The 11,246-nt window shown below is 30.6% G+C and overlaps 1 protein-coding gene across 1 annotated transcript; it reads left to right on the top strand.

The window, feature by feature from the left end:
• The first annotated feature begins 3,215 nt into the window (after positions 1-3,215).
• On the top strand, positions 3,216-11,160 carry LOC140448037 (uncharacterized). The gene is made up of 2 exons (XM_072541081.1): positions 3,216-3,337; positions 10,569-11,160. The coding sequence occupies exons 1-2, from the start codon at positions 3,326-3,328 to the stop codon at positions 11,022-11,024; spliced, it is 468 nt and encodes a 155-aa protein (XP_072397182.1). The 5' UTR covers positions 3,216-3,325; the 3' UTR covers positions 11,025-11,160.
• Positions 11,161-11,246: the final 86 nt, after the last annotated feature.

Here is an 11,246-nt window from a genome sequence, read left to right as displayed (position 1 = left end):
CAAAGCCTCACATTGTATGTAATAACATTTCCATTGAGTGAAAAGTACTTTCGTCACTAAAATAAATTTTTCAAATATCTTTCCAATATGTATCATAATTTAATAAATTAAATTGTTTTTTAAATGCAATATGGCAGATTTTTAAGATACGACCCTGAACCACTCATACTTTAAGATATCTGCCAGATGTCATCTGTCAAATGTCACATACCAATTTTTAATCCATGTTAAACTTTTTAAAAAACTGTAAACATGAAATTTAAATGTAAAATGTAATGTTTAAAGTTTAATAAAGTGCTTATTGAAAATGGCAAATTTGCCGAAACGTTTTAGCAAAATTTAAATAGTTTTATTTACATCAGACCGACAAACCCGACAAAAGCTAACACCGTCTACAGACGGCTAGTGTTGCCCAAATGTAAGAACAAGACGAGACTTAGACAGTCTTGGTCTTGGTCTTGCACCAATACACCTGGTCTTGGTCTTGGTCTTGGTATTGCACTCCCGGTCTTGGTCTTGGTCTTGGTCTTGCGGCAAGAGTCTTGCAAGTCTTGCAGTTACCCATTAATTAGCCTATTGCTATTTATTAAACGTTACTTTAGATCTTAGAACAACGTAACAGAGTAAGTACATTTTAAGCTTGAATTAACATAGCCATAATAAAGACTAACCAAAGTAATAAATGTCTAAACAACTGACACCGAGTGGGGATTGAAGCGACGATTTAAGCGATCCGTGCCTATGCTCTAACTAACTCAGCTATCTACCAGGCCCCACGGAAGTCAATCTGTTTCTTAATAAATGTTTGCATTTACTAAGCTTACATGTGCTAAGACATGGTTAAAACAAAAAAAAAACAAATTAATGACATAAGCATGCCTGTATGTTAAAGAATATTATCTGCCTAGAAAGAGATTGATGGACATGATGGGCAAAAAATCCATATACATGTATCAAGGGCAAAGATTTTTTAGGTGATAAGATAACAAACTATAATCCACTTATTAAAGCAAAATAAATGTTTTTACCAATCTTATCTCTACTTTTATATAAAAAAACTAACTTGAAAAAATAAAGAATAGTTAAAAAAGCAATGGTAATCAAAAGAAGTTATTTTAAATTAAGGAGATCCTACTTAATAAATAGGTACATTAATTTACCAAAATAAAGTAGTAGGTACATAATATATGTAATTGGTAATAAGGTAATAACTATATTTTTTTACATGTCCACCTTTTCTAGAGGTTATTAAAAATCTTGTGATATCTCCACCGAATTTTGGTTTTTCGGGAAGAAATATTTGTAATTCCTTTTGGTAAAAGATATTAGATGCTTCCTTAAATCTGACGTGCTTCTGTTGATCATTCTCATTTTAACCTTTTTATGTAGGCACAATTTACACAAAGTAATTTGGGATGCATGAATGATTTCGAAAAACTCATCAAATTTGCTTTTAGGTCTTTTAGATCTATGACTCTAACGCTCACTACTCGGACTAGAACTATTTGAATCTTTGTCCCTCATGTCAAATTGTAAACTTGTCACTCCGGGAACAACAAGGATTAGATGAAAAACAATTATTCATTAGACTCAATGGAAAGCTCAATTGGGAATAAAGTTAAGTGATGTCGAAAAAGTAACTATTACTAGTTACTTTGTGTTCGTTACTATCCAATACCCTAAGTATCTAATAACAAACCCAGAATTATATATCGTCACTTCGTTATTCTAAATACTTCATTACTAACATTATCTGTTATTAATTTGTCTTGGTACTTTTGAATATTATCCACGCTCTTTCAGCAAATTTTGTTTAACCGAATGATCTCATCGCACACTCAGCAGAAACAATGTTTAGTCTCCGATAAGATTTGTTTATTTATATTCCTCCTGACTAAATTATAATGGGAAAAAAATTGAATTATTAAGTGGGTGTCCGTAACAATTATATTTTTTATTAGCTAGGGTGACATATTTAAAAAAAAATCGATACGATATTACTGTCGGCGTCTCAATGCAAGAATATTATTTTTATGATTAGAGGGCGGCTATTCTCAAAATATGGACAATTAATTTCAGAGCGAAGAAGTCGTCTGCTGGAAAAGAATGTACAAAATATTTTATTTTTACATTGTAATTATGACCTCTGAGCACGTGTCAAATGTGTTTTTTTATTGAATATTTTGATTCGGTATGTATGGTTATGGTATTGTTTGTAATGCGCAAAGTCCAGTTTTTTAAATTTTTATTACATATTTTTTTGCGTTTCATAGAGTCTTTAAGCATATACCCGAACTACTATACTCGCTAAAACTACACTCAGTCCTAACTGCAAGACGCAAGAGTCTCGCAGGCTTAGTCTTGTTCTTGCTTAAATCTTGCACGGTCAGTCTTGGTCTTAGTCTTGCTAAAATTAGGCGGTCTTGGTCTTGGTCTTGGTCTTGCAAAAACGCAAGAACAAGACCAAGACTGCAAGACCAAGACCGATTTTGGGCAACACTACAGACGGCTATAACGTTTAGAGAATTAAAAATATTTTGTACAGAGGAAGAAACAATGCTCAAAATAAACAACCGTTTACCGTTAAAGTAAGAAAACTTCCATATTTGGAACATATATCCAGTGGTGAAAAATATAACACCCTACAGTTAATAATGCGGTACAAGATGCAAGGTTAACGCAGCGTAGGACGAAGAAGACTATCCTAGTTGATAAATCTCAGAGAATATTTGGGATGCCATGCAATAAAATTATTCCCTGTAGAGATCTCAACGATAAGAATAGCATTGGCGATTGCCAACCTTCGTGGCGGAAAAAGATATGGGTGTTATATTAAAATACACTATCATTTTTTTTTACCTAATAACATCTTAAATTCTTAAAACTGGTAATAAGACTAAGAATTATACCTATTTCTATAAATTAAACACAATAAAAAACACAACAAAAGTTCTTATCAATGTAATCCACTGCTACACTTTTTTATTAATTAATTATATATTCTAGATTTTTTAATTTGATATTTGATACTAAAAACTCTAAAAAAAATAGAAAGTCACGTTTTATGTCACACTGCAATTCTCAATCGATCAAACTATCAAATCTACAAGTCATAAAGCAAAATTTCTAAATGCAAAAAACCACATTGGACTATTTTTGATGATTATATCATTCTAATATCATAGGATGGTCATGGACAATCTGTTAGGGATGCAGTGAAAGTAGTGAAAGAATCGTATCAGTATATAAAGCGAACTTTCCTTAACCGAACTATCAGTTGATTCACTCATCTTAAGCTTTACACAACTTACCCAAGCGAGTTACAATGAATTACTTTGTAAGTTTATTTCATATATTTTGTGTTTAATTACGCAGTGAAGTGGTATTATAATTAAAAGTGTCTTTTGAGTGTTTCGTCGTGTTATTCATAGTGAATTTATTTTTAAATATTGGTTTTATTTTTGAAAATATTTTGCAAAAATAAAACATGATATAATTAAAAAATTAAATAACTATTTTTTAAATTCTTTTACAAATATGTCATTTCGTTTACTGAATTTACATTTTTTTAAAAGACACTTTTTTATTAATATTTTAGTTTAATGCATGTTTAGAGTTTTGAATTTTTTATTTCGTTCGCTGTCTTCATTTTTTAGTGGTCTTTCACCTATTTTTCAGTATTTTTTGTCTGTTCTTATCACCACTAATAAGTGTTAATTATATTATATATTTTGCAGTCAAAAAATAATTTATGTCATTGGAAAACGTATTTCTGACTCTTACTCTTATATTAAATAGTTCCGTTGATTTTTGATTAACTTTTAGGGTTACTAAAATTTAGTTTGTAGTTTATTTAAACAAAAATACAACCTACTTTTAACATTCAAAAAAAAATTTCTTTACGTCCAAAATGAACACACTAATAAACTGGCAACAAAACTTATTTCGAATTTTGCATTAAACCAATAGGATCTGCAAAGTGTTCTGTATAATTTCTCCCGAATACTGTGGCAACCTAGTTAAAATAGCCCAATAAAAATAAATTCCCGTTAATTGTCCAGACAGCTCAATTTCAAAAAGCCATTTCCATTTTGTAAAAACAACGGTATATAAATTCTTTCGACTTGGAGAATTTAATGAAAAAGTGTGCGACGTCGAGGCGGAATCGTCCAATTAATTACTTACCTTCGTCAAAATAATTTACAGACCGACAGAAACAAATCTCATGCGGTTTCTCAATTAAAACCGAATCAATTAAAACTTATCAGAGCAGTGCCAATTTTCGCGAACAATTCATTTACATGAACAAAGCATGAACAAAGAAACTTCAAAGGCATGCACCGGAATCGGTGCTAACGGAACGATGCGTTTAACACGTAGAGATGGGCAGGTACGTAACAATCCAACAGGTTAAAACGTACTCGTTGTTGCTTCATTATTTATTCCTCTTCTTCGTCTACAATATTTAAAATATTTCTTGATTATTTGTTGTATTTCATTTCGTATTACTGTGCAAACTCATCTCCTTATTTCCGTTTCATATCTTTATTTGGCGTTGGCCATCATTCGGGTCCATATAAGTACGTTTACAGTGGCCATAACAATAACTCTAAGGATTTTTTACCTTTAACAGTCTCAGATTTTTTAGCAAAGACATCCATTGTCTACTTAGTTCTCTGTTTCCTTTTAGTTTACGCTAAAGCATAACTTGTAGAATATTTAGTGTCCGCAGTCATATAAACCCAAACAAACAATAACAAAAACTTGTAGAATGCAGTCTTTATAATTCCTCATTCCAGTTCAAAAATATGAGTCCATGAAGTATGCATCATCATTCTCTAGCACCACTAAGCTCTTATTTATTTACTAATTGTTTCTATAAGGGTCTATACCTCTAGTATATATAGAAGGGTTGCTAATACATAACAGTTAATTACTGTAAGTCCAACCATTAAATTAAGGCCCAGATTGCAAATAACAGCTTTCATCCTATAAAACATACATGGCTATCCCTATTATAACACGAATTATTCTGAATCTATTTTTTTGTGGCATCTTTACTATATTTACTCCCATTTAACAACAATTTTAGTTCAAAATAAGTTTATTTTAATGTTTCGATTTTCAATTCGGAAATTATATATAAATATTCGAAATGAAAATCGAAATATCAAAATAAATATATTTTAAACTAAAATTGTAATTAAGTCCTGGTAAAAAAATCCCAATCCTTATTTAAGTTAGACCCTAGATGATATTTCTATTATGTTAATTAGTCTTTGAGGGCCTATTGTACAAACATCAAGAAGTGCAGTATCGTCAGCGTATCGGAATTTATTCATAAATATATTATTTACCAAAATTCCGCCTTTATTCCGACCATTGCCTGTCGAAATCCACTCTAAATATTAAATGTTTCGGAATAATTATTGTTAACTTTTTGTTATGTATATAAATTTTGATTATCCTCAGATGATTTTTGATGATCTTCTTCGATTCTTCTTCGTATACTTCGTTTTCTGAGAATGTCGATAAGTTTACTGTGGTTTACTTTGACGAAAGCGTTCTCGTAATCTATCAAGCAGTCCAATATATCATTATTTACGTCTTTGGCCCTTTAAGTTAACACTTGGATACTGAATAACGCTTTTCCAGTTCCAGATCAATTTCTAAATCCAAACTGAACTTTATCCAGCCGATGTTCGAGGGTTGGATATATTCTATTATGTATAATGTATAAAAATTTTTTGAATATATGGCTCATCACACTTATGGTTGCATGGTATTCGAATTTTTCCGAAGATCTTTTTTTTGACATTGGTATGAATTTAGACAGTAACCAATGATCGGGAAACTTTTCTATCTAGTAAATGTTATTAACCTGTATAGATTGAATATGGTCATCTTCAAGTAGTTTCGTAATTTCTCTATGTATTTTGTTAGGTAACGGAGCTTTCTTATTTTTTATTTTTTGGATAGCTAGTACTGCTTTTTAGATGCAAAAGCTTTCCTTCTCCACGTTTACCTTTTTTTGTGAAATAATAACATTATTAAATATTTATAAGATCAATTCCTTCTTCTTTCTTGCCTTTGAAAGTACAATAATTAATTTTTCTTCAATATTAAATTGTGATGTCGTCAAATCTTTATCTATAAGAGTATTTTTGAATGTACTTATTAAATATTTATTAGGTAGTAGAAATTAATGACAGACTTACAATCTATTTATTTAGTAAACGACTTGTTTCCACCACTACAGTTTTCTAGTCATCATCAGGTCACCGGTAAAGTACCATCTTTAGAAAGATTTCGGTACACGGTCTATGGTTAAGATGGCTTATTTCAAATGCTCATTTATGTTAAAGTATCGTCGTGGCTTATACATCGACATACAAAAACATCCCTTTAAGGATGATTTTATTTTATACAATTATTTAATTTCCTCATTTCTTCCTGTATATTGTTATTGTTGCTACACGACAAGATCTTCGAAAGTAATCCTTTCTAGCGCAGCTCTCTTACTGCTGTTTCTTTTATTTATTATCTGGTATTTTTTTTAGATACAATTTTCTTGTACAGTATGCCACGATAATAACGTTTTACATATTTATAAATGTTTTTATTTTCATGTTCCGGTGTATAGTGTATACCGCACCAGTTGGGTGCCAGTTATCAAATTAAAGTATTTGACCTTTGTCTTATAGTTTGCTATAATTTCCAATTATACTGTAGTGTGGTATTCTAATCCATTGTAGCAGTTTATTTCCTGATCTTTTTTTATTCCCAATACTGGATCGTTTACTAAATAACAACCAATGAAAATTCTTGTAGTAGTCTTTTATGTTGACCTGCTACATTAGTTTGAATTGAATGAGAGAACAACATATGAATTTTCTCGATAAACAGAATTTTCAGTTTCGATATGATAGTTAATATTTTATCTTTTTTTTTCCATAATTTTTATGTTCAATTTTTCTACCAATTATTATTTTTGCAAAATGGCAAGAAGTTTAAAATAGAAAGCTCGAGTTTGACCTTCTGCATCGGGAAAATTAAGATCCATTAATATCTAAATACATTTTATTACTGTAGACTCATTAAATGAAGTAAACTAAAGTTCAAACAAAAGAATGGTAGTTTATATCAAACATTTATTTAATTAGTGATCACTAATCATAATTACGTTATTATTTATTCCGTCTATTTGATAATCCTACTACGTAACTATATTTTGTATCAATACCAAAATTTAACGTTTATAAAATCCCATCTTCATTAAATATTAGAAATTTTTTACTGTTCTATGTGTTCATGACACTACTTGGAGATAATTGGATGACTTTCATCTTACGTTCGCTCCTTGAGCGTCTATTCATCTAGTCACATTTGATCTTGAATATCGAACGCTAGAAGATACTTTCACTAAATCAGTCTGCAGGCTGCTTTCTTTATTAAAATTATAACTTTTCAATGATTGAGCAATTAATAAATTAATGTGACAGAAGGAAGTAGTTTATTTTAATGTATTAGGTGTGTTTATCAGATCAGGATTTAAAAATATTAGAGAAAAGGAGAATTGATGAAATGCATAATTTAAATATGTTAATTATGTCTACCACTAAAATTTAAATCACTAGGAACATCTGTTGTGTAAATTATATTATTCGTATTTTCACTAACAAATGTAGAATAATTAATTTGTTCAATAAAATTAATGTTAAACTGGTAGATATATCATAAAAAATGTATAAATGCATTTAACTGCTTTTTGCATCTTTTTTCTATATCCTTTTAATATTATTTTTCACCTATTTATTTTTTTCTTCTCTTACATTATAATCCCTAATTATTCTTGTTTTTCTACTTCTTGTTAAAAATGTTTATTTCAGATTGTTTACTTTTTTGCATTCATTTCAACACAGCTTTGGTACTTGAAATACCCTTATTTCTGTTGTTCTTATTATTCCTTAGATTTTCGTCATACAATTTCATCATTTTGGTTGTATATTTAAGTTTTAAATATGTAAAATCGCTAGAACAAACATTACGTTGTCTTGTCTTAGTTATATGAGTCAAAAATTAATAGAATCTGGCACGTTTCCGGAAAACAATACGGCGTTAATTTAGACACAATCCAGAGGTTTTACCTTTCAACTTAAATTCCTTGCCATGTGGAAACACAACATTCATTTTGTCAATAGCAACGATTTGTTATAAACTGTAATCAATTGCCACGTTATAATTGACTGCTATGGTGATTTAAAGTGACGATTTCGTTCAATTTCATTTCGCGCTTCGTGTTTCTCATCAGTTTGACTTGCTCGTATATTTTTTTGATTTTAGCCTTGCGATTTCTAGCACCTAAATTGTTCTTCTTTCTCTTCTTCCTCCTTATAAGCAATTCTGCTTGTTCATTAGCAGACTAATACCTCTATGGAAGTTTGTCATTCCGTCTTTAGTGATTTATTTCTTTTTATTTTGACGACACGGGTCTCCTCCATTCTATTTATGTGGTTATTTTATTCTTTTTTTTTCTGTTTTGTGTCTATTCATTTATACATTGTACGTTACATTTTCTTCTAACGTTTTCACTGCTCTTTCGATCTCGCAGCGTATTTCCTGTAATTTTTCTCAGTACTCTCATCTCTGCAGTTTTCAGTAACCTTTGCGTTGTGGCTGTGTCGGGTCTTGTTTCTGAGGCATATGTCATTATTGGTCTTACACTGGCTTTATAAATTCTTGACTTCATCTCAGTGTTAATGTGTCTGTTTCGCCATATAGTATTATTAAGACATCCTGCCAGTCTATTTGCTTTTTGTACTTGATCTCTCAGTTTTTTGTCCAGGTCTCCATAGCTAGACAGTATAATTTCCAGGTATTTTTTTCCATTACTTGCTAATGCTGATGCCATCAATTTTTATTCTACGTCTGGTGGGTTCTTTTCTGACTACTAAAACAATATAGTTTTCTGAGATGAGATTGTCATAATAAATTCGTTTGCTATCTTTATCTTGGGCTATCAATATTGCGTCGTCTGCGTAACAGAGTATTTTGATTTCTTTGTTTCCCATTCTGTATCCCCTTTCTTTGTTAACGCTTTTGATGAATTCATTCATGATCAAATTGAAGAGCATGGGACTCAATGAATCCCCTTTTCTTAGTAAGTGTGTAAGTTTTAGCGTAGTATTTACACCCAAATTGTTACGAATAATTTTTACGATATTTTAGAATCCATTCAACTAAATCCAATTCAACTAAAAAAAAAAATTTGACTTCTATAATCTTTCTCTATAACGACGTATACCACATGCTGGTCTATCAAATTTCATCAAAAATCGATATTCTAATGAAGGTTTAATATAAGGCATGTTTGTATTAAATGCCATAAATTACTTCCCTATTACCCAGAGCTTCTTACTGAGTCGCTCTGATGAATCCTGAAAGGTTCTTGCTTAGATGAATTTTAATTCCCCATGTCGGTCCATTCATGGCCAGCTTGCTTTGTATATCGTAAAAGGAACAGATTTAAATAGGAATTTGAATTTCGGGTACGAATAAGTGGAAATCTCCAGCTTTTTACTTTTTGCTTGATAAATTTAAATTTGTATTTTATTTGTTTCTGCATAGCTTTCTGGTATATATTTCATTAACTATTGCGATGTTTTTTAAGTACTCAGAGAGTGCTCTGTTAGATGACGCTGACTTTCTGTTTATGTTATTTTTCCTAATCAAACGATAGTAATATAAAAACCGATGTTTAATAGCTATCGCAAAAGATAACAGTATATAATATTATTTATAATTTTTCATAGCACAATCCGGCTATTCGTTTAAAGGCTCATTTAAACGAATGTGACACTAATAAAAATTAATAGCAAATTCAAAAGTGCTTCCAAATCACATTAAAAACAGAGCAATATTACATCGAAATGACCTGTCACGGTTCAGCCATTTTATTCCAAATTACTTTCAACCTCAATGTAAAATGTATTTTAAATCATACATTGTTGTGTTAGTGGACTTCAAAGAGTTAAATATTTTCAATTATATTTTCAGCATTTCATCAATTTTAACACCAATAGGCGCGTGCTTTTAATAGATACAATCATTAAAATATTCGTCAATTTAAAAATTTGGCTTTTAGTCAAATTATCAATATTATGTTTATTTAACACCCAATATTTATTATATGTAGTATAAAATTTTATTAAGTTGATGGTACTATAATTTAAATAGATGATATAGAACTAAATATATCTGAATAGATTTTTTTGTAATTTTCCCTACGATTTAACTTCAATAAATGAAACAAAATTTGCATTAAAAAACATCAATTTGTTCTTATCGCAGTTTATTAAAGCAGTTAAAATGGTCATACCAGTAACCGAATATTGCTTAATATACGTTTTGGTTTATTTCTTGATTTATTTTCTATATTTATGATGTTTTTAATATTTTTATTCTATCAAAAACTTCTGATCCTGCACCACATTTATCTTTTTCTGTCCCTCCTTTATTATAATTGTAATATTATTCAAAAACCATTAACTGAATTTTTTTTCTTTCAGTTGTGTGTATCATTCTTAGTGGCTCTCGCAACCGTAAATGCCGGTTACGCAGGCAGTTACGGAGGTCATGAAGGCTATGGTGGAGATCATGGTGGCCACGATCTTTCCCACACTGTGGAAATAACCAAGCACGTGCCAATTCCTGTCTACAAACACGAAGCAGTTCCAATTCCCCACACTATTCCAGTTCCAGTGCCAAAACCAGTAGCAGTACCCGTACCACAACCCTACCCCGTTCACATTAAAGTTCCCCAACCTGTTGCCGTACCTGTCATCAAAACCATCACCATTCCCGTCGAAAAACCAGTACCTTACAAGGTCGAAAAGGAAATTCCATACCACGTTGAGAAACCAGTACCAGTTCCAGTAGAAAAACACATTCCCATCAGAATCCCCAAACCAGTTCCCGTCAAAGTACCAGTTTACAAAGTTATATACCACCATAGCAAACACTAAGTGGAAGACGCAAGACTGATACAATTTCATCTCTTTCATCTTACTTACTTCATTTCATCTTAGTCATTTGTTATTGTTGCCTTGTTAATATTTTTATTGTTAAATCTGATTGTTGAATAGATTTATAATTTTTTAAGTTGTATGTTTATTACAAAACTCCTTTTATAAACTAACTGTTGAGGATTATGTTAAAAGTATTCCTTAAAAACACTATATGTACCA

This window comes from Diabrotica undecimpunctata, chromosome 8 (assembly GCF_040954645.1).
Source record: "Diabrotica undecimpunctata isolate CICGRU chromosome 8, icDiaUnde3, whole genome shotgun sequence".
NCBI lineage: Eukaryota > Metazoa > Arthropoda > Insecta > Coleoptera > Chrysomelidae > Diabrotica > Diabrotica undecimpunctata.
The sequence above is the reverse complement of the archived record's forward strand: the minus strand, read 5'-3'. Positions and strand labels throughout refer to the sequence as shown.